Source organism: Phlebotomus papatasi, chromosome 2 (genome assembly GCF_024763615.1).
Source record: "Phlebotomus papatasi isolate M1 chromosome 2, Ppap_2.1, whole genome shotgun sequence".
Classification (NCBI taxonomy): Eukaryota; Metazoa; Arthropoda; class Insecta; order Diptera; family Psychodidae; genus Phlebotomus; species Phlebotomus papatasi.
Genome location: NC_077223.1, coordinates 41,416,059 through 41,438,446, shown reverse-complemented (window position 1 = coordinate 41,438,446; position 22,388 = coordinate 41,416,059). Strand labels below are relative to the sequence as shown.

Here is a 22,388-nt window from a genome sequence, read left to right as displayed (position 1 = left end):
TTCAAATACGTACCTTTGCCAAACCCGCTTTGTGCGCCCCCTGAGACTCCATGTACTCAACGTACTTGCCAAAGTCCTTGAACTCTTCCCATGTTGGACGGAAGACCATCAGACGTGGAATCTGGTAATCTTCTGCCATTTTGTCCATTGAACGTTCACGTTGAATGTGTTATCTGTCGAAGGAATACATTTCTCATTTTTAGACGAACACGTTACACTGTAAACTTGCGCACTGATAAAGTGTTTTTACATACAAACATTTTCTATTGAGCTCAATTTTCTGTAGCTCTTCCAAATATCGCGAATGCAAGGAAAAACATTGTTTCGGAAAACCACAAAAAAATCCGATATTTTGCATTATTCTAACCAATGAATGAAGCATTAAATATGAGCATATTACATAGGATAGGTATATGAACACAAAGCGAGAAAAATTCCACTCGTGTGGTGCTTTGTATTTTCAGTGTAGTTTTGACCCAGTCTTTCGCCACACACGAACATATAGCATCTCTAGTTTTATATTGAATCTCCTTTAACTATCTCACAGTAATTTCTTTTTCTTTGCAGCATGGAAAAACTAAAATTTCTTTTAAAAACATTTTAGAACATGTATGTGTACTAAAATTTATCAAAATAGAGGTATTTTCTGAAAAATACACAAATTTCCGAAAATTTCCGGAAAACATGAAATGCACTTCCCGGATATTATTTTACTCCAAAAATGAAATTTTTACATTTTTTATGATATTCTTAGACATAAATAATCATATTGAGTAGATTGACGAGATTAAAGTGTGTCTATGCTAAAACAGTGTACGGTGCTGAGGAGACTTTCTCTGCTTCACTCAATACATTCATGTTTTGTTTTTGTTTTACGTGAATGTCTATTTATATATTTTTATTGAAACATTGCAACAAAAAGGATTGTTTAACACTGCAAAAGGTATTTTTCGTGTGATTTCTGTAATCAGACATCAAATATCATCAAATTTTCCTCCTTGACCTTGCTTGTTAACTTATAAGAATTTTCCGATTAAATTCATTACAATTAAAAGTTTTGTTAAAAGGACCTCTTGAAAAACCCAATCGGCAAACTAAGCAACGTCAAGAAGCCCTATAACATCGTTGTGAATGCCAAGAAACAAAAAACAACAGACCAAAATGCTACGCGCGGAACCCTTTCCAATAGTATTGGTATTGTGTGTTATAGTAAATGAAATACAGAATCAAATGGAACAGATGCATAATTATCGCTAAATTTCTATTTTCTTCAATTATTCTCATCAATTTATAACCTTTTGATGTATACCCAACATAACCTAAATATTTATTTTCGGAAAATCATTAAACAAACAATTTCCCAATAGTAAATGCATTGCATTTGGAATTGAGTACAAATGGGTTAATTTGATTGATTCCGAGGTGCATTGTTCAAAATGTGTTTGAAAGCAAACTTTAAAAAACAAAATTTTACAAATATTTATCATTAAATACTAATTGAAACATTAAAAACGCTTCAGATTGCGATTGAACATGCTGCGCCACCTGGAGGACCGTAGCGGAACCTCAGCACGCTTGCTAAGTGAAGACGCCTCAGTATGCCGTTTTCCACCATGCCCCTCCCATTTTCACAGCAATCCATCAGAATCAAGGATTTTCACTATATTTTAAGGATCAAATCATTTTAAATTACTTTCTTTCCACGAAACTGTGCCACAGGGTGCACCAAAAATTTCTCTTACGACAACAATTTTTTTGACCTTAAAAATGTCCTTCAATGATTTTTTCTTGTTTATAATCCTTACGGAATGTTCTTCAGGCAGGAAAGGCAGGAAAAACTTGTTTAGAGTTCATCATCAGTGTGTAGGCATAGCGTCATCAATAGCGAGCCTTTCTGCGTATAGCGATGGAATGACAACAAAAACTCATCAAAAGCAGAATTTACTTTCCTCCAATGAAACATTTTGCTTTTCTGTTGATTTTTACATAATTATTAAAATTTTGAGGTTATATTTTCTCTATACGTATGCTTTGTAAAATAAAACGTTTTTCAAGGGTCTTTTTGGGAAGTTTTCTATTTATTGTGATTTAGAAGAAAGAGAAGTATAATACCCCATTCTATATTGAAAAGAGAGAAAGAGAGAGCTATATGACAATTTTGTTTTCTATTTATATACCTTTATCATCTGCGATTACAATTACTGTACTTAGTGTTTCTCTCATTCTTTAGATCATTAAGAACTTAATTCCTAAAAACGGTAAAAGCTATCAGATTGAAATTCGGCATAGGAATAGAGAAATGTAAAGAAATCTCCTTTTTACGTCATAATAACTGATGTATTACAAGAAATTCGTTCACAGAGTGCTCTTACTGTCTTCATACATTTTGCCTTATCAGCTTAACAAAAAAGTTTGTTAACCCATTCTAAAACCCAAAAGGAAAATAACAAGGATTCTTAAATTCAATCCTACAAAGTTATGAAGGAAAAGATCTGATTTACCGATCACAGATTGATTAATTATAGCGTAAAATTGGTATTTTTCCTTTTTTGTGAGTTTTCATTGTCTTTATTGTAGATAATGATGATTGTGAATGTGAAACACACATATACTTTCTCTAAAACAGACGTAATATCGATTGAATTCTTTCGCATTTTTTCCCGCTCCGCATCTTGAACATTCCTGATTTACAATTTTTGTCATTCATCTTTTTCTGTATCTCTTTTTGCATTTATTTTTTTATCACAATTGTAAGTGGGATGATTCTATTTTTGTGATTAAATAAACTATTATCATTATTATTTAAACTTTTTCCCCAATAATGTCCGGAAAACAATTTTTAGGTGCGATTCCTTCTAATCACACCTATTTCTTTCTCTTTTCTTTTCAAAACTAGTTCTTTTCTTACTTTAAGGAACGCATTGTTGTGATTTTTCTCCGTAGTCCATTGCCCCGGTAATTATTTCCCAAGATAATTTTGGAGAAAAATTTTACATTTCATATTTTTTGCTCTAATTTTCATATTAGATCAAAGTCTAATGAATTAAAAGTGACAAAAACCCGATAAAAGACAAAGAAAAACAAGGACAATTTCCGTCGCAATCCACAGCGTGAAACCCGAAGCCAAAGTTAACCGGCCACCCTGTAAGCAATAGAACGAGTGAAGAAAAGAGAAGCAAGAGTGTTGCGATGTAACACGTGCTCTTGTTGGTTTTTGCTGGGTGCTCGCGGGGAGACAGTCGCAAAGACGCGGGAGGGCATATCGTTTTTGCCGACGCACTTTTGACAGGCAATACATGAAGCATATGAATGTGTCAAAGTAGGCTTGTTTATTACGTATGTATGTGTTTTGTTTACATTTTCCTTTGCAATCACAATGATTTTGGTTAGTCGAACCGTTATTTGTTTACATTTCAGTAACACAGCAGACAGATCGAAATATTAACCTAAAAAATTTATGCAAGCTTACACAAATTACGTTTAACAAGTTTTAGGTTAGTTTTTCGCATTTTCATCTCTTTTTTTTCAAAAAATTAAATTATAATAAAGGAAATATGAATAATCGTTTTGGAGGGCAAAACACACTATTCCGGGTATTTCGATATGGAATGGACTTATAATATGAATGATTGGACCAAAAGTACTTTTGATGTCAGAGTGTCTGGAACCCACGACGTTTAAGTTAATTCAGAAAGGGTCCAGTCTTTTTGGTACCGCAGCTTCTTCAGTTGTCGAAAACGTTTAGTCTCTTTTGGGATTTTAGCTTAATTGAAGATAATAGCGAGATCTTCAATAAATTCATTGGATTCTCAGACCAACACAACACTCAATGAAAATTAACAGCAATAGCGACTTTCTTGATAGAAATCACAATTTTCTTGAGTAATACTCTTTTTATTGGCGCGTTGATAATAGCCTTCTTTTGATGTGTGGATCCTTGGAAGCACAGAGACAGACTATTGCACCATCAGACAATTGTGAAATTCAGGACCAAATTCCTGATTCTTGGGAAGATGCTAGAAACGCGCAAGGACTGAAAAATTTCACGTTATTTCATCATTTTGCGAAATACAGAGGTCAACATTCGCAGACCACAAGTTGTATCTTGTAACTCTTGCGAAATCACATGGAAATCTGTTTTTTTCTTCCTTTTTACAATTTTTACAAATTTCCCTCAAATCAGATTTATTAGCAGAGAGCATTAATACTTCGTCAAAGGGATGTAGAATGCTATGTGAATTGTCCCTCTGAAATCCCAGGTAGAAAACCCGAAGAGGACTATTTACTTCTTTGAAGCCTTCAAGTTTTGACATAAAAAAAAACCTTTCCGCAAGGGAGAAGCCCATTCCCATCATAATTTATTCCAACTAAAGCCATATAAAACATCACAGATAAGATGTAAATTTTCAAGTGAGATTTATAATAGCATTAACATTTATATAACGAGAGAACTTATTTTTTTTGCAAAAGAGAAATAACGAGAATAATAATTAGAGGTTAATAGTTTTTATTTTTATTTTTAAGAGTGTGAGCGTTTTCCTATGGATTTTTGTAGTGTTTTCTAATAGTCGTTTTCATCTTTATCACATATTCGATCACGACGTTGCTTAAAGATTTGGCAGATATTGCATGTAATTGAAAGTAAAAGAGTATGAAACAGAATTTTATTTTTTGATTATTTCAACAAAAAAGAGAAAGACAGCAATATATGTCACGACAATTATCCATTTTTCCGTATGTCGGTAAGTGATTTACACGCCAAACTGTAACAGATATCAACTTGCTGACTTCGATGACCCCTCCATAAATTTATGTTTTTTATACACTACACATTTTACTCCTTATTACTACCAACTTTACCAAAAGTCTTTACTGTCTTGATTTTTCTCACAACATGGAAAATTGAAATATTTAGACACTCGAAACGCTCGAGACAATTCAAATTTGGACAAAAAGTATCTTCGGCCATCATGTAAACGAAACGAGAAGTAAATATTAGCATCGAATAGACTGGGCCATTGCTCTTTTAATCGATTTTCAAAGAAGCAATGGAGAAGTGATACGACACCTTCATTGGTTTCGATAAGATAACTCACTGAGAACAGCGCCATCCAGTGTAAGTAAAATGTACAAGGCGGGAAATATTTTCAGTTGTTCAAAACAATGTATTTCACATTATTCAGATGCATTTTATACTAAACTTTAATTTCACTAATGCCTAGACTCATTTTAAATACATTTCAAAAGTTTTCACAAGAGTTTTATGAGTAAAATTTCCTTTGTTTTGATTTTTCCTGGCATCAGCTGATTTCGTTGGGTGGTCGATGAAATTTTGAACAGTGAATTTAAATAGAGAATGTTAACGGACTATGTGATATGGAATTGTCAAGAAAAAGCAATTGACCGGGCAATTGCTTTTTGCTTTTTGTTCAAGGTATTTAAATTTGGCTAATTTTACTAAAATATCATTTTCTTTTTACAGAATATTGTCTGAGAACGCAAAAAGATCAAATTGATGCAAAAATTGGTTTGATGCCGCAATTTTTTGAATAGTTTTTCCACGTGTAAAAAAGCAATGAAGGTGTAAAAAAGCAATGACCATGTAGAAAAGCCCAGTCTGTTTGCTGTGATTACGTCTTTTCGTTTAGCTTTCGAAACCGATCTTCAATTTTTAAACACTCCAGGGAGGGAATTCTAACTCGGTGAACGCTTCACTAGTGAACGAAGTGAAAGGTTCACGAGCTTCCCTTCACGACTGCTAGAAAAGTTATTCTGTAACTTTGCGTGAACCGAAGAGGAAATGTGTTGAAATTTTCATTAATTTTAAGATTTTCATGAATATTTGAACTAAATAAGTATGGAAAACACTAGAGTTGAATATTAGAAATAATGTAGTGTTGTTTTTCAAACTGAATATGAAAATTATTTTTCACTGGCTTCACGGTGTGATAACATCATCTTCACCGAAAAATTGACAAGTGAAACACATAACCTAAAAGTGATCCCTGCACGTGAAGCTATCGCAAGTTACAGAATCTCTTTTGCGATCACTTTAGTGAAGTGTTCACCAATTTTGACAGGTGATCACTTCACAGAGTTCCAGAATTACCTCCCAGATATGAATGAAGCAAAATGGGATAATTTGAATCCACGTTACGCTTTTTTGACTTTCTAGATAGAAGTAATCCTTAGCTCTTTGAGTTAGACATGCTGTGCGTGGAAAAGTGGGAATAGTTTTCTGTGGCATTCTCTGATTTAAATTTTGATACTTTTTCTATAGTTTTTGGGTTTTAATTTATTTGAGAATTCCAGGGGGTTTGAGGGCAATTGGGTATGATTTTCAGGTGTAGTTACAAGAGTTGAGGCAATGCTTTTCCTGATGGAATAAAATATAACATTTTCTAATATAAAACAAAATCAAAAAACTATGGCTACAGGCACTTACAGTCTCCATTTAGACCTTGAACTTTTTCCTAAACCTAATTCCCTCCCTTTCCTCTCTTTCTTCTGGATTCCTATAAAAATTTAATCTCTTACATTTCATCTAATTTCTTTCTATTAAATAACTTACTTCTTTTGTATTTTTTTCTCTTTTTCACTAATTTAACTCTTCACTCTTCTCACGCATCTACTTCTGAGCTTAATGAGCTTCTTTTGAGCTTTTTCCCCTATTCTATGTCCATTAATGCAGTTACAATAATAAACATAGAATCTATGAATATTAATTCTATCTGACTTGACAAGTGCTTTTGTATACTAATTAAAATTTGAGAAATTCACTAAATGCATGCACTCTGAAAGCCTATGCAACCGGAGCGAGTTTAGAAAAGTTCTTTGAAATGAGTTCTTTATGATATTGTTTTCTAACAGCTATGATTCTAGGAAACGTATTGTTTTCGTGATTGAAATTTTTGATACAAATCAGTTGTAAATCATAATCGGCGAGGTGACGTGAACTAATTGTTTTTTTTTTAATTTAAATTGATTTTTTTAATGGAAATTGACAACTTAGATTGAAAGGCATAAAGCCTATGCTTCCGGTCAAATAATCTCCGGTACACCTTTTAGATCAGCAACATTTTATGAAATCGAAATAAATATCCCTTTCGTTCTTCATTGTTTTGCTTATATCTACAGTAGAACCCCGCTATAGGCCATCGCTCTATAGTCCACAATTTATCGACCGTTGATTTCAAAATACTGAGGTTATGTTTTTTAGTACGCGACATGCAATGTTGTCAAAATTTTATTTTAATATTTTTGACAAACTTTATTGAATAGTTGAGATAATTGTGATCCATAATGAAGAGAGCGAGAACAAGTACGACAATCGCAAAGAAAGTGGAAGCCGTCGAGCAATTTCAATACGAGAAGTCGTTGATAATTTTAAAAAATGACATGGACTATATAGTGCGACCCAAGTGTCAAATCTGGAACCAAAAATGGCCTATAGCGAGGCTCTACTGTATCTTCAACTTTTCCGCTCTCATTTTTCTTTTGAATATGACAATAAATTCAATTTAATTCAATCTAATTTGAGTTCCAAATACTGCGATATATGTACATGCAAAACGTATGAGAACTAAAGGGATGTGAATTTATATTTCATAGAATTCTTCTGAACTAAAAGATATGCCACAGCCATGAATAATTAAACTCGGTTCTCTTAAAATTAAAATAGTTTTTAATTCATGCGGCAGTTAAATTTGAAAAACAAAGTTTGTTGACACTTTTCACAATTATCAAAAATGTTGTAAATATGCTCAAATACGCTATGGTTTTTCTTAATTGTGATGTAATTTTTCATTATTGAGTGGTTTTGTTTGTTAATAACAATAATTTTGAGCGAATTATATAGTAAGGAAATTGGGTTCAGGTCAAAACCCCGAAAGCGAAAATTTCGTAAGCCAAAATTCCGAACGCCAAAATCCCGAAAGTCAAAATCCGGAACGCCAAAAAGGCCGAAAACCAAAATCCGAAATTCTTAAAAGTGTCATAGCTACTCCCACGATTGCACCCGCGATTGCTGAAGGCAGAGAAATTTTCTGTGTCTTGGGAAATTATTCTACACATTATCCTCCATATAACTTCATCCCTTTCAGGACTCTGAACATTCGGTATTTTGGGCCTTTTGGGATTTTGGCGTTCGGGATTTTCACTTTCGGGATTTTGGCATTCGGGATTTTGACATTAAAGATTTTGACGTTAGGGATTTTGGCCTTCGGGATTTTGATTTTCGGGATTTTGGCCTTTTCGGGATTTTGGCCTTCGGGATTTTGACTTTCGGGATTTTGGCGTTCGGGATTTTAGCTGACTCCGAGTGAATTATATAGGCGAACAAGTTGTGAGATTTCAAAGGGTTTCACGTCCGATTTTCTCCATAATTCGGATGACATTTCGGTTCAAAATATCCAAGTTTGAGAAATCTTCTGTGTATAGTTTTTAGTCACGTGACAATAAATTCCATTAAATTTGTGTATTTTTCGACTTTTTTCTTTAGTAAACTATTTTAAAAAAAATATATAACTATATTAGTGGAAAATCTTAGACATACCTTTGTAATTTGACAGATAAAATGTCTCATTTTTCTCTATTGTTGTGAATTTCAAAAAATTATTAATGTAAATGGCTTTGATCTGATTCGTTTACAAAATCGGGATGCATGGTTAATATATTAAATTCGGTCTAAAAATGTTTAAATTCTTATTTTAAAAGAAATACTTCCCAAGTTTTATGCGTTCAATCCTTTCGAGCACTCAGCGAATTTTTCATGCATGTAATTAAATTTTATTATCTGTATAGTTCGCGGAAAACGAAACAAAAGAGCTATTTGTTACTGTACTATTTTTCTTTTCTACATCGATCCTGTGATTACCAAATGAATCAATTATTCTGTAAGCAACAAAACCTTAACCACGAATTCAAAAGAAATTTCATCACTTGAATTATTGAGATTAATTACATCAATCGAGCAATTTGATCATTTTATTAAATTTGTACAAGTTCTTGCTTCATAAATTATTCTCAGTGTTCAAGGAGATCAAGGAGGCTTTGAAAGAGGAGCCTTCCAAAAGTCTCACCGGGTCTATTCTTCAATGAAAAGAACTATGCTCAGAGGCCTACGTGACCAACAATATATGTATGCTCAACTCGCAAGTATATAGCGAATTCAGGGTGACTTTTTCACCTCTTTTTCTCAACCCTCAGCCTCTCTATCGTTTAAAGTACATGGTGAATTTGGTAAAGAACATCCCTAATTTCAAGTAAAGCTTATTTGGGATCCAATAGACATTTTTATTCCCGAATAATATTGCTTTTTCTGAAACAACTTCAAGAGAAACAAAATGGAGGTCTTTACTTACAATTTGCTCCTATCCTTTTGCACTATTTTCTGCACTTTTCTCTAGAGTTTATGCACTTTTTTCTTCACCGAAACCTTTCTAGAACCTTCATTTAAGTCTTGAGACACAATTTGAATAATTACGAGACATTTTTCTCACTGATTTTCAATGCACAAACGCAGCAAAGGCTTCCTGAAGTTTTCACACAAAAATGGACTGAAATAAAATTGATGCCTGCAGACTGCAAGTTTCTGGCGATATTCTGCAGATATCGCTGGAAATATCACCGCTAGATATCGATATTTCATTTGGCGCCAATTACAAATTGAAATTTTCAAGTAAAATGAGTAAAATTACTTTATTGACTTTATTTACATTTTTGTTAACTTGAAGCATCCTCAATGTTATCAAAAATATCATCTATGCAATCGATGGTCTTCAATTTTTCCCGGAATTTGCTATAAGCAGTCATTTCTGCCTCATTCAGAATGGTGTACATCTGCAATTTTTCAAAAGAATGCACAAAAATGCTATTTAAACTGGCTGGAAAGTAATGTATTCATTACCTGGGGGATGTAGACATGCTCAGCACTCTCAATCTCATAATTGAGATCCTCCAATTCTTTCCGGACTCGTTGGATTTCAGCTGGAGCGCACGTGAAATTCAACAGTTGCTCATTTTCATCAAGAATATCCACATCTTCAGCTCCTGCGAGGATTGCATGCTCTGTGGCGTCTTCCAGGAGTTTCTCTGGGGATTTTTCTTGGCCAATTGCCACAATCATACCCGTTTCAGTGAAGAGATGCTTCAAGTCGGCAAAGGTTCCACCAACCTTTCTCAATATCGTCGATAGGTTCATTTTGGCTTGAGCTGGAGTATCTGTGTACAGGACAATCACCACATAGACCTTATTCTGAACGACTTTGACTTCCAGGACGTGCCTCCGGAACTCTGCTCCCTGTCCAGAAGCTTTTTTGATAGCAGCTTGAATCGATGCCATTGGCATTTGCTTTTTCAGTGCCACATCTATCGTTTGCCTCAGCAGTGTGTTCATTGCAGGATTAGGGGATTTGCCCTCTGTGAGAATTCAATTATTATGGATTTTTGAGAAATTCCGGGAAGCTTTTACCTTGGATCGCCAGACGGATTTGACGATTGAATCTGGCAAACAGAAGCGACTTTTGCCCATCTTTTGCAGCTTTTATGTGGCGAATGTTGGCCCATTTTGAGTGTCCGGCTAGATTTGAACTTCCCGTGTGGATTCCTCTTATTGTCACTACTTTTGAGGCAAGATTTCTCAGGAGTAAACTTCCTAAAATCATCTTTGGGAAACGACAGGGAAGAAAAAATTAGGTTATGTCATCATATCGCCGATATCATCTGATTATTCGATATATCGGATTGTCGAAATGTGTCGAAATCGTAGAACGCGCAAAACCCTGTTTTCAGCTTCTGAAAAGATTCCTAAAATTTAAGATTCTCTGCTAATTTTTTTTAAGAATTCCATTAGAAAAGGTAGCCTAGCACAATTAATAAAGATTGACACAGAAAATCCTATTGATAGGAGAGTAATTGGGCTGGTTTTCTGTTCCCCAATGATCTAACCTCAAAAATGGCTGAGGGCAACTGGAGAGGAAAGATTAAATCCATCACTGTGAACAATTTCATGTAATTCCTTGATAGAGAATTATCTCAAGCGGAAACTAATGAGTCTGATTTATTATTTTCAGCACTTATGATTCAGTTAAAGTGTCTCCGGGACCGTATCTCAATGTGATTCTCGGTCCCAATGGGACCGGGAAATCTACACTTGTTGCTGCGATTGTGATTGGGATGGGCGGAAATTGTCAGACACTGTCCAGGGGCAAAACTCTGGTGGATTACATCAAAAATGGTAAGACAAAAGCAGCAATTTCAATTGATATTTACAAGGACAATGAGAAGAATGTGGTTGAGTTCTTCCGGGTGTTTGATAACACTGGTTCCGGAACGTTCAAAGTGGACAAGAAGAAGGTCTCCCAGAAGGCCTATTTGGACGAAGTCAAGAAGTACAATATCCAGATTGACAATTTGTGTCAATTTCTGCCACAAGATCGTGTACAGGACTTTGCTAAGATGAATCCGGAAGAGATCTTCATCAATACCGTCAAGTCTGTTTGTGATTCAGAAGCTCAGGAGATTTTTGAGCAATTGAAGGAGATGGAGAAAGATTCGGGAAATTCAGGGGCAGAATTGGCCAAATGGAAGGCAGATCTGAAGGAGGCAGAAGCTCAGAATTTGCAATTGAAGGTGCGAATTGAGAATATGAGTCATAGGACGCAACTCCAGGAGAAACTTCAAGTGGCCAAAATCAAGAAGAGTCATTTGGAGCTTGAAGAACTCCTAGCCAAGACGCAGGACTACAATAAAGATCTGGAAGATGCCAAAAAGTGCCTCAAAGAGAATGAGAAGAAATTGCAGCCAATAAAGCAGGAAAGTCAGGATTTTATCAATCAGATCAAGAAGCTCGAGAGCGACGGAACTACCCAGAAGAACAATCTTCAGAAAATCTCTTCAAAATTAGCCAATCTCGATGGGGACACCGAAAAGGAGATGGATGCCATTCGACAGATTAAAGCGGAATTCCAAAATGTCAAACGTCAGGCCCAGACTCAGGAATCTGACATTGCTGAGGAGACCAACGTCCTCACGGCACTTCTCAAGGATCTCCAGATATCAATTTCCCAAACGGGCACCTTGAATGCCAAGAAAGCATCACTTGACCAGAAGATTGCTGAGCTTCAGAAGGAGAACGAGGCCTTACTCCAGGAACGCAATCAAGTCGCTCATACTCTCCAGACGGAGGTCAGAGTGGAGATAAACAGCATCAAGCGAAAACTGGAGAAGATGCAGAGTGCCGAGCAGCAGCATCTAGCAGCAATGGAAAGTCGCTTTCCGGACATGTACAAAGCTGTAATGTGGCTAAAAGACAACCGTGACATGTTCCAGGGCACAATTTATGATCCGATCCTGTTGGAGCTAAAACTCAAAAATCTAGCGGATGGGAAGTTCCTGGAAAATATTATTAGCCAAAGGGATTTATTGGCGTTCGTGTGTGAGGACGTGAACGACATGAAGTTGTTGGTGAAGAAGCTCACGCACGAGATGAAACTCTCCGTGAACATTGTCCAGAGTGATCCAGCAGAGAAGATCAAATTCGCTCCCAGCATTCCCATCAATCATCTCAGGTTAGTCCACTCAAAATATTTTTCAAAAGGTATTACCGTATTTCCCTGATAAGCCCCGCCCAAGATAATTTAGGCCACGCCCACTTCGAAAATTTTAACTGCTCAAATTCCACGAGAGAGCAGTTTCCACAATCCAATTTTTTTCAACTTCTAATCATAGCTTCCAAACGGCAAAAGATATTGACTTCTGGTTTTCGGTGACCCCTCCCATAAGTCTACGTCTACATTCTCTAGCGTCATATTACCCAAGTCACTTCCTCACCCCCTTGTTTTGAAGGTAGTCTAGCTGAACATTTCGTTCTTCGTCATCTTTCACCGGAAAAATCGCCATCTTGGATTATTCAAGGTCGAGGTTCAATCACCCTGGAATGCCTTATTTTCAACGGATTTGGTCAAATTTGGAATTTTTAAAGGTATTGCAATTGTGAATTGGACTGCATCGGTCCCAATGATTGGGACCCAATCCCAATACATTTTCCGTTTTTTCCGTCTTCTGACCCATATGGCCCTTCATTAAATGGTTTTGACCTTGTTTAGTAATTCTAATAGTGTAGTAGGACTGTTGAGCTTAGAGGAGTAGGTGGGAGAAAGCCCGTCCTGATGAAGACTCTTCTAAGTCAACGGTGCCAACCACTGTTCAGCTGGGGTGATAACTCTGAGGGGTGCTCTAACGGTTAACTTCAGAAGCATTGAAATCGCTAGACTCCGCCGATAGATGGAGTAGTAAGTGCCCGATATATCATTCTCATTATTCTGCATTTAAAAGATGGAAGCGTTCAGGCAGTTCCAGTGACGAGGCTCTGTTCAAAAAGTTGCGTAATAAAGTTCGTAACCTTATTAAATTTCGAAAGAAGCAACATTTTAATAACAAATGCGAAACTTCCTCCAAGAACTCTCTGGAGTAATATTCATAAGCTTGGTCTACGACCGTCAGTCACGGCTGGTGATAATAATTTCTTATCTTATGATTATAGTGTTACGTAGTAAGCTCTTTTTGGGAATAGCAGTCACATTTGCTAGGCCGGTTATTTAAAATTTGGCGCCAAAACATTTGTGGTTGCCACGCGATGGCGCTTATAAAAATGAAATTGTTCACATTTTGAGTGTATGGTGCCACATGTGCTTCGACTCTAGAGTGGGGCTCAGTGCAAAAGGAACCGTTAGGATTTCACTATAAAATGAGCTGCTCGGTGGTGGAGAGTTTAATTCTTCGGAGCCCCAGGAAGGAGCAATACCACAAGGAGGAACAACCAGTAGCCAACAGAAGCAGACAAGAAGACCAGCACACCCAGAAGCTGCCAAGAGGACCAGCACAAGGAGAAGCAGCCCAGAGGGCCAACACCAACATCAGCAGTCAGCGTGGATCGAGCCATTGCTACGCCGGGAGGCTGCCCAATGAGCAGAAGCCAGCGGAGACACTCCAATCTTGGTAATTCAGCAAAGGCATCCCAGAATTGGTGGCCAGTGGAGGCATTCCAGACTTGGTGGCCAGCGGAGACGCTCCGATCTTTGTGATCCAGCAGAGGCATTCCAGACTTGGTGGCCAGCGGAGACGCTCTGATCTTTGTGATCCAGCAGAGGCATTCCAGACTTGGTGGCCAGCAGAGGCATCCCAGACTTGGTGGCTAGCGGAGACGCTCCTATCTTTGTGATCCAGCAGAGGCATTCCAGACTTGGTGGCTAGCGGAGACACTCCAATCTTTGTGATCCAGCAGAGGCATTCCAGACTTGGTGGCCAGCGGAGACACCTTCCCAGAGACAGCAGAGACATACTAGGAATTGTGGCCAGACGTGACCAAGATCCCCATCAACCGCTTCCGACTCAGAGAAGACAGAAAGGTCGTCCTCCAATAATTTAGAAAGAGCAGGGCTGTACCAGGCTGTTTGTGAAATAAAAATTCCCGTAAGGACTCACTGGGCGTTTTTCATCACTCCCTCCATCGTCCAACCCTCCGCTTTGGCTCCAGTTTCGAGAAACTTTGGGTCAGGGTGTTTTTAAAGGCGAATTAGAGGTACCCACTCCCCGTCGTTCGTAACAATAGTTTGCTTTGTTACTTCCAGTCTGGTTTCAGAAAGGGTCACAGCACAGCACTACGTACGCCCTTCTTAAATTACGACATCTCTATGGTCCTAGATCAAGGTCGTTTTGTGATACTAGTTCTTCTAGATTTCACAAAGGCCTTTGATAGTCTTCCTCACGACCACACCTTTGCTATAAGTTAAGCGCGCTCTTCAAATTATCGTTTTCAGCAGTTGCCCTCATTCGATCTTACTTTGCAGGAAGATGACAGTTTGCCAAATTTGGTGAGGATATTTCACCACCTTCTCCCTTAAGTATGGGCATTGGTCAAGATTCAATTCTTGGTCCTCTTTTATCCTATTCTCTCTCTTTATGAATGATTTACCATCAATCCTGCTAAATTGCTTATTTCATCTGTATTAATGACCTTCAAATTTATGTGGAGGGAGGTCCTTCCAGTCCTCTTCAAGCTTTTAATCTTAAGAATTTAAATCTTTCCAGTACTGAGCACTGGGCATCATTGAATGGACTAGTTTTACATCCTAAAAAATCCCAAGCTATCGTAATCTCTGAAAAATAGTCTCGATTGATTTCTATCCACACTGTACCTACACGGTGAAATTATCCCATTCGTCGATCAAGTAAAAAACCTTGGTTTAATCTTCAACTCAACTTTTTCATGGCCTGATCATGCCACGTCCATTTGCCGTAAGGTCAACTATTCCCTCTATACACTTAGATGTTTTCGGGACATCACGCCCTATGATACTCGCTTGATCTTCGCGCGAGCGGTTCTTCTTCCTTTTTTCAACTACGAAGCTGAGTTTTTTTTGCGGCGGATAGTGACACAATTCGTCGTCTCACAGTTTCTTTCAATGATTGTGTCAGGTTCAGGTATATCTGCGGCTTAAGTCGCCGGGCGGGACCACATAACCCCTCATAGAAATGTCATCATTGGTTGTAATCTTGTATTCCTAATGAAGATGAGAGCTGTTTTATTTCTGTTCATCTGTTGATCTCTGGATGTCAATTAATTAGGTTACCCTTCTTACAGAATCATGTCCATGGGATTTGGAATCCATTGGAGCTTGCAAATTTCTGTATTGAAATGCACGATAAAGGCACAGTCTTGAATGTTTCTCATTGGATTGGTTCTGAAAATCACCACTTTCTGGGCTTTTATCTCTTGGACATTGAGAAGCTCCTTGATCTCCTCTTTCTTGTACCCGTAGATTACTAACAGGAGACACTTAAATAATTTGTCCTCTTCCTCCATGAATCAGTGGAATGGCTAAGTTCCTCTTTTTTGGAGACCGCCTAGCCGAGCAGCATCCGAGGTGTTTCGATTGTCTTACTCGACAGTGATCCTTGATCCTTGAAGTCCTTGATGTCCTAGAAAAGATTTCCCTGGAACTGTCCGGCGTTGTTGTGAATTAGGATGATGGCAGGTACTCTTCTTGCTGATTTTCACTTTTTGACGACTTCTGTAATCCACTGATCGTCGTCTGAGACATGTGAATCAGACAGGGTACCGAAACGGTCGGCGGTGGGCACCAGGGGAGGTTTAGGGTGTTTCCTCTTTCTAGAGCTAAAGGTTTACTGATCAGCGTCGCTTTCTCCGAAGTTGCTTTCATCTTTTGTTCTCGAAGACAAATCTTCAAAGACACAAAGACACTTTCCCACAGAAATAACTCATCGCCCTAACATTCTTTGCAAAATACGTCAGAACTAATTGACAGCTCCACTTGACATCTGTGATTTTTTTTCTTAAGAGAGCAAGCTAACGATCTCGTCTTTTTATCGATTGTAATGCCTCCTAAAGGGCGGCACTGGCAAATTGTTATACACAATAATTCCAAGACTATTTCGATTAAAAATAGCACTTTAATTTTGCATCTAGGCGTTATGGTTTTACCAAGTACATTTTGGATATGGTTGAGGGCCCAGTGCCTATTCTCAACTACATCTGCCAGATTTACAATGTTCACAATATTCCTGTGGGCACCAATCGATCTTCCGATATGATTGACGAAATAATTGCTGCGGGTCAGTTGCAGTTATTCTTTACGCCTGACCATCGATACAGTGTGGCCAAGTCGAAGTATTCCTCAGCCTCATCGACCACCTGCAATGAAATTGCAAGCCATAATATGATGAGGCAGGTATTGGATGAGAGGCAAGTGGAGGAAGAACGCAAGACACTGCAGCATTTGATTAGACGATCTGATGCAATGAACAATCAAATTAATGAGTGTGAGGCCAAGTTGTCATACAATGAGCAGAAGGCGAAGAATGTAAAGGTTGAATTGAGGGAGATTACAGTGAAGACGCAGCATATGACAACAGTACAGCAGAGGGTTAAGGCTCAACAGAAGAAGATCAAAGACATCCGCGAAAATGTAATAGACATAAAGGCTGAGGAGATCAAGTGTAAGGAATCTGTGAAGGCTTCCTTGGTGAAATTACTCCAGTTGCAAAAAGACAAAATTGATCAGGTGGCTGAGTACATGAAATTTGACAAAGATCTCCTTTTCAATCGTGAATATCTGAAGAGGTTCAATTCTGGAAATAGCGATTTGAAGAAGAAACTCTGCGAAGCTGAGCAGACTGTTGAAGTTTCTCAGAAGCTCGTAGAGCGTATTAAGACTACGATTGATGGTCATAAGAGGAAGATTAGTGACAAAAAGGGCGAAATAAAGAGCCTTGTTGAGGCTGTCTTTCCCGCAGACACAAAATATCAGGATATCGTTCACTTCAGGACACTTCCAGGGCGAATTGAGGAATTACTGGAGGAGATTGGTTCGCTTCAGGCTCAAGTGGACTGCATGGAAGGTCACAATGAACGCGTGATTGAAGAGTTTGAAGCGCGTCAGAAGAAGATCGATGAGTTGAATCAGAAGATAGCAAATGACAGTGCTCGACAGAGAAGTCTTCTAGGGAAGATTACAGAACTCCATGAATCATGGTATCCAGAGATTATTAAGGTTGTTGACCAAATCAATACCAAATTCTCGAGGTTTATGCAGTCCATGATGTATGCTGGAGAAGTTATGTTGACTATGAAGAGTCCGGTGGGTTTTCTTTTCCACATTTTGCAATCGAAAAGATGATTGTTTTTGACAGCTGTCTCTTTTGTTTTAGTACGCCTACTCAACCTATGGAATATCAATCAAGGTAGTTTATCGCAATAATGAAGCCCTACAGCAGCTCAATAGCTTCCTCCAGTCGGGCGGAGAGCGAACTGTGGCCATTGCCACATACACTCTAGCTCTTCAACAACTAACGCAAGTGCCATTCCGATGCGTCGACGAGATCAATCAGGGCATGGATCCCAAGAACGAACGGAAGATCTTCGAAATGCTCGTGGATGAGACGTCCAAGTCAGGAATGTCTCAGTATTTTTTCATCACTCCAAAGGTTCGATTAGTTTTTCTTTTTAATTGTTAGGAAAATCTAATTAAATGTTCTCTACAGCTTCTTCCCAATTTGAAGTGCAACGACTACATGGTCTTCCATTGCATCTTCAATGGTCCCCACGTTGCAAGTCCTGTGATGTTTTTGGGCAACGAGAACTACATGCTTTGCACTTAATCTGAAACTGAACTTTATAAACTTTTTTTTGCTGTCATTAAACTTTGAATTTATGTTATTTTTTGATGATGTACAAATTTATTATTATTCGTTTCTGTCTCAACTTGAAATAAAAATAAAATAAAATACAATTTTTTGTTTGTGTTTACTACTGGAATTTTAAATGGACTGCGAATCTGTTAAAATGGTTGATTCTTGTCATCTGAATATGCTAAAGTGTTTCTATCAGCTTTTCGATTTTGAAAATAAAGAGCACTCAAGAACTTGGTTAAAGTTAAGTGACGAAAGGATGATAAACATCAACATGGAGTTATCGGGTTTTTTTTACAAATTGGTTCTTTTTCTTTTTCAAAATGGCATAATCCCAGGACTCCCAGTCTTATTTAGAACCTTACTTAAAGGTCTTACAATATGACCGGAGACAGAAGGGGTCAAAGTTCACGAAATTCAAAACGCCATTTCTCCGGTTCTATTTCACCGATTTTGACGAGTAAGGGCGTAAAATCGTCTCGCGAAGTGCTACAATTTTCTAGATTTCTAGAACATATCAACTTCGTAGGACTAACGCTAGGGGCGCCACAATCGGAAAACCAATTTTCATAACACATAACCTCAATTTACCTCGACACCCGCTTAATAAAAGAATTAAAGTTTTGTTCTAAAAAAGAAGCACAATGTTTTCAAATTTCCCGCGTCGCAAATTAGTATTCAAGCTGGATTAACATGATGAAAAGTTGCATGAGAAATTTTACTTTGTCATTCTCAATGTAATTCCCAACTGTTCCCAATTTCAAATCAAATGCGCGTGCGATAAAAATCAGCTGTCAAATCAATTGTGCGGTGCGCGTGAAGCAAATTTGTTTGTTTTCGTGAGTAAAAATTTACGGAGGAGAGAAAAATACAGAATATTTGGGCAGAGAGTATTCCAAGGATTCCAAGTATTGCCCTCGTGTGTGATATCTTGGTGGAATGTGTGTGCATTGCACAGAAAGACTCAAGTTTGAGATGTGTCATGTGGAGCACAATGTTATCCCGAAAGATAACCCAAGAACACGGAGGAATCAGGACAGGACCATCAGCAAAACATGGAAGAACCACTCCAACAATAGAACTGCTGTTTTTCCACGAGAACTCAAGAATTGAAGTGTCCGGAATTGATTTTGAAGGAAGTTTGTGTGGTGTCATCATCGCATCCGGAGAGAAGTTGCACCTGAGCCGCAGAACCTTGGGGAAAATCTCTCACTAGTTGTAACAAGTAAGAAATTACGATTACTGTTTGTTAACTGCGAAAATTTGACAGCTGATTTTTGTCGCGAGCGCATTTGATTTGAAATTGGGAACAGTTGGGAATTAAATTGAGATATAAAATCATCTTTATGAAAAATTTCTATGCAAAAGTGCGTAAGCCTCAACCAATCAGATTGCTCTATTTTGCTTTATGTATTTTTTTCTTATGCACTTTTTTATCATGTGAATGAGGCTTCAGGCGTATTTCAAAAATTATTTCATAAATTGACTCCCAATGGTAGGCAAACTTGCATAATTGTGTGCATAATTCCGCCAGGTGCACAATCCCGAAGCGAAGTGCATAATGCCGGGACTGAGTGTACTCCTCCCTATGGCAAAAAGAGTAGGCAATCATCTTATTGTTTTCTTATGTGTGCCAACAAGATTTTACAAGATTTTTACAAGCGATTTCTATCACAATGGATCAAATGGATGGTAGATGTAGATGTAGATTTGTACATGGATGGAGACGTTCATCGCTTCCTTCTACCGCGGCCTTACAGTCCTATTGTAGAAAACCCTGTAAAGAATTATAAGCCAGACAGTTTTAAACTTTTAAAGAAGTCTATAGAATCTTTTCCGGCTTAATTTTCCAGATCTCATGTGGCTCAAGCACATATGAGTCTAGAAGTACACGCCTTCTGCACATTACTGCTTCGCAATAGCATAAGATGTGTACAGGCGTTTCATCTTCCATTCCACAGAATCTACAGAGGTATTCCTGTGAAACTTTGATATTGTACAGATGCTTTCGTAGATGGCAGTGCCCTGTCATTAGCCCTGTATATTCTCTGAGTTTTTTCCTACTCAGCTTATAGACCTCCCGAGTTTGTGACTCGGAGCATTCTATTAGGAACAACTTGGCCTGTCTGAGCCCTGTACTGTTATTCCAGTGTTCGGCTTCCCTGGCCAGAGTCCATGTATGGATTTCTTTCTTGATTGTGGCGTCTGAGATGCCACAGAAAGGTTCTGGTCCAATAAAAGGAGAGTTTGACCCTTTCCTTGCAAGCTCGTCAGCGGCTTCATTACCAGGAATCCCCATGTGCCCCGGTACCCACACAAGTGTGATTCTATTGCTAGAGCCCAAAGTCATGAGAGACTCCAAGCAGCCCAAGACGAGTTTTGATGTTATTTTATCAGACTTTAGAGCTAACAATGAGGCTTGACTGTCTGATAAAATATAGATACGTTGACCCTGATATTGTCTCCGTAAATTTTCCAGTATACATGCCCAGATAGCTGTTATTTCAGCTTGAAATTCTGTGGCATATTTATCCATTGGTATGTGCAGCTTGAATTTAGGCCGGAGTCCAAACACGCCTGCACCCGACAAGTCATCCATTTTTGACCCATCTGTGTACCAAAACAAGAGCACTTTGCTCAATGCTATTATGAATTGATTGCCATTCAGAACCTTCTGCATTAAGAACATTGAATGGTTTGTCAATTCTATAGGATGGTGTCATCTTGTCTGACACCATTGAAAGGATTGGATTGCTGTTAATCTCATTGATTAGGACATTATCCAAATTCCTTACCCTAATATTGCTGGTTGCCAGCAATCTGATGAGAGAAGCTTTAGCTTGCACCTCTAGATGTATGTACAAAGGAGGCATAGAGAGCATCCTTTCCATAACAAGGGTTGGAGTCGTTGTCATTGCTCCTGTTATTAACAGGCAAGCCAATCTTTGCAGTCTAGTAAGACTAGTCCGAGCTCCTTTCAACTCTATCACACGCCACCATACACTTGATGCATATGTGATGATAGGTCTGACAACTGCTCCATATATCCAACGCATGAGTTTTGGATTTAGGCCCCATATCACAATGAATCAAATGGATGGACTGAATTAAATGTGAAAGATTAGAAGATCCCTTGAAGAACATTTGCAAAGGAACTCAGTTTGCAAAGGTTATTGGCGATGCTTGATCGCAAAATTTTCTGCAGAAATCTCTAGGGAAATCTCTAGGGAATTGTACCTGAAATTTCCCCTGGAAATGCAATGTAGACTGTCATTTTTTTCCAAAGACTTTTCCAGAGAATTTCCCTGGTTAACGTTCTTAAATTTCCCACAATTCCTAAAGATTTTTTATGGAAATGCGAGGGAAACTTCCAAGTTACAGATAATAAACTCATTTTTAATCTAAAATTAAATAAAATGTTTTGAAATTTTAATGATTTGAACTCTTTTTTATACCGAAGGACCTTTTAATGCAAAGTTTTCTTATTTTTATTGCTTCTCTCATCCTTCTAAGATATTTTAGCCCAAAGTTCAACCTTCAATTCTCTGTATTGAATCAGTTTCGCAAAAATTAAGAGCAATAAATGTAATCTTATATTTTTTCCCAAAAGTCAAAAGTGTTTAGATTGCTGAAATAAAAGGATTTCTCATTTAAAATACAAATTTAATTTTATGGTGCTCAAACTTAGAAGCAATTAAGATTAAGTCCTAAGCCTTTAATTTATGATCAACGGACTTTTGCGTGTGTATTATTGCCTACTTTGCCCTAATTTTTAACCGAGCTACCTGTTGGATTAGTTGAGGGATTTTAGTGTTGGATGGTGTGTTGGAGATAGCAGTTCGAAAAGTACGTTGGAAGAGCAAAGATTGGCAAGGATGGACGACAGTTGTTCAGATTTATCATTTCACTCAGCCACTTGGAGTCCAATTAAGCAGACTCCCACCAGAAATCCCCTCATTAGGCTCAAGACCAACGCCCGGAGGAAACTCTGCATGAGCTTTGAGGAACCAATTATGCAGAAAAGTCTGAATTCTTCGCTTCAGGACATCGAGATGCAACTGAAATCCATGACAATCGATGGAGAGAAGATAAAGCCAAAATCATCGGAACAGATCGAATGGATGGAATCTACCAGTGAGGGACAAGTTCTTGACTTTGGACCAAAGGCAGTGGCGGAA

General features: G+C 37.9%; 4 protein-coding genes across 7 annotated transcripts in view; 1 reads left to right on the top strand and 3 right to left on the bottom strand.

Moving 5' to 3' along the window:
- Window positions 1–9,576, bottom strand: part of LOC129800302 (probable lysine-specific demethylase 4B) — a 33,211-nt gene extending 23,635 nt beyond the window's left edge. For all 4 annotated transcript variants that reach the window (XM_055844585.1, XM_055844583.1, XM_055844586.1 and 1 more), the window contains exons 1-2: window positions 9,363–9,576; window positions 14–173 (exon numbers count right to left, since the gene is read on the bottom strand). In XM_055844585.1, coding sequence (XP_055700560.1) covers window positions 14–148 — 135 coding nt within the window. In that variant the 5' untranslated portion in view covers window positions 149–173; window positions 9,363–9,576. The remainder of the gene's footprint in view (window positions 1–13; window positions 174–9,362) is intronic.
- A 102-nt stretch (window positions 9,577–9,678) lies between these two features.
- On the bottom strand, window positions 9,679–10,704 carry LOC129805048 (translational activator of cytochrome c oxidase 1). The gene is made up of 3 exons (XM_055852861.1): window positions 10,472–10,704; window positions 9,908–10,419; window positions 9,679–9,840 (listed from the first exon to the last, which is right to left on the bottom strand). Exons 1-3 carry the CDS (start codon window positions 10,662–10,664, stop codon window positions 9,724–9,726), a joined length of 822 nt encoding a protein of 273 aa, XP_055708836.1. The 5' UTR covers window positions 10,665–10,704; the 3' UTR covers window positions 9,679–9,723.
- Window positions 10,705–10,735: 31 nt separating this feature from the next.
- Window positions 10,736–18,311, top strand: LOC129805047 (structural maintenance of chromosomes protein 5). The gene is made up of 5 exons (XM_055852860.1): window positions 10,736–11,010; window positions 11,073–12,569; window positions 16,490–17,660; window positions 17,731–18,006; window positions 18,064–18,311. Exons 1-5 carry the CDS (start codon window positions 10,955–10,957, stop codon window positions 18,178–18,180), a joined length of 3,117 nt encoding a protein of 1,038 aa, XP_055708835.1. The 5' UTR covers window positions 10,736–10,954; the 3' UTR covers window positions 18,181–18,311.
- Window positions 18,312–20,032: 1,721 nt separating this feature from the next.
- LOC129800965 (uncharacterized) lies at window positions 20,033–21,125 on the bottom strand. Its single transcript, XM_055845712.1, has 2 exons — window positions 20,882–21,125; window positions 20,033–20,820 (listed from the first exon to the last, which is right to left on the bottom strand). Exons 1-2 carry the CDS (start codon window positions 21,123–21,125, stop codon window positions 20,033–20,035), a joined length of 1,032 nt encoding a protein of 343 aa, XP_055701687.1.
- Window positions 21,126–22,388: the final 1,263 nt, after the last annotated feature.

What these genes read in the sequence shown, in the direction of transcription:
- LOC129805048 (XM_055852861.1), bottom strand. Translation starts at nt 10,664, where the DNA reads ATGATTTTAGGAAGTTTACTCCTGAGAAATCTTGCCTCAAAAGTAGTG. An exon ending in AATCCGTCTGGCGATCCAAG is followed by an intron (nt 10,420 to 10,471) that starts GTAAAAGCTTCC and finishes GAATTCTCACAG; the next exon opens with AGGGCAAATCCCCTAATCCT. An exon ending in AGCATGTCTACATCCCCCAG is followed by an intron (nt 9,841 to 9,907) that starts GTAATGAATACA and finishes GAAAAATTGCAG; the next exon opens with ATGTACACCATTCTGAATGA.
- LOC129805047 (XM_055852860.1), top strand. Translation starts at nt 10,955, where the DNA reads ATGGCTGAGGGCAACTGGAGAGGAAAGATTAAATCCATCACTGTGAAC. An exon ending in ATCACTGTGAACAATTTCAT is followed by an intron (nt 11,011 to 11,072) that starts GTAATTCCTTGA and finishes TATTATTTTCAG; the next exon opens with CACTTATGATTCAGTTAAAG. An exon ending in TGTTGACTATGAAGAGTCCG is followed by an intron (nt 17,661 to 17,730) that starts GTGGGTTTTCTT and finishes CTTTTGTTTTAG; the next exon opens with TACGCCTACTCAACCTATGG.
- LOC129800965 (XM_055845712.1), bottom strand. Translation starts at nt 21,125, where the DNA reads ATGACAACGACTCCAACCCTTGTTATGGAAAGGATGCTCTCTATGCCT. An exon ending in CAATGTTCTTAATGCAGAAG is followed by an intron (nt 20,821 to 20,881) that starts GTTCTGAATGGC and finishes TTTGGTACACAG; the next exon opens with ATGGGTCAAAAATGGATGAC.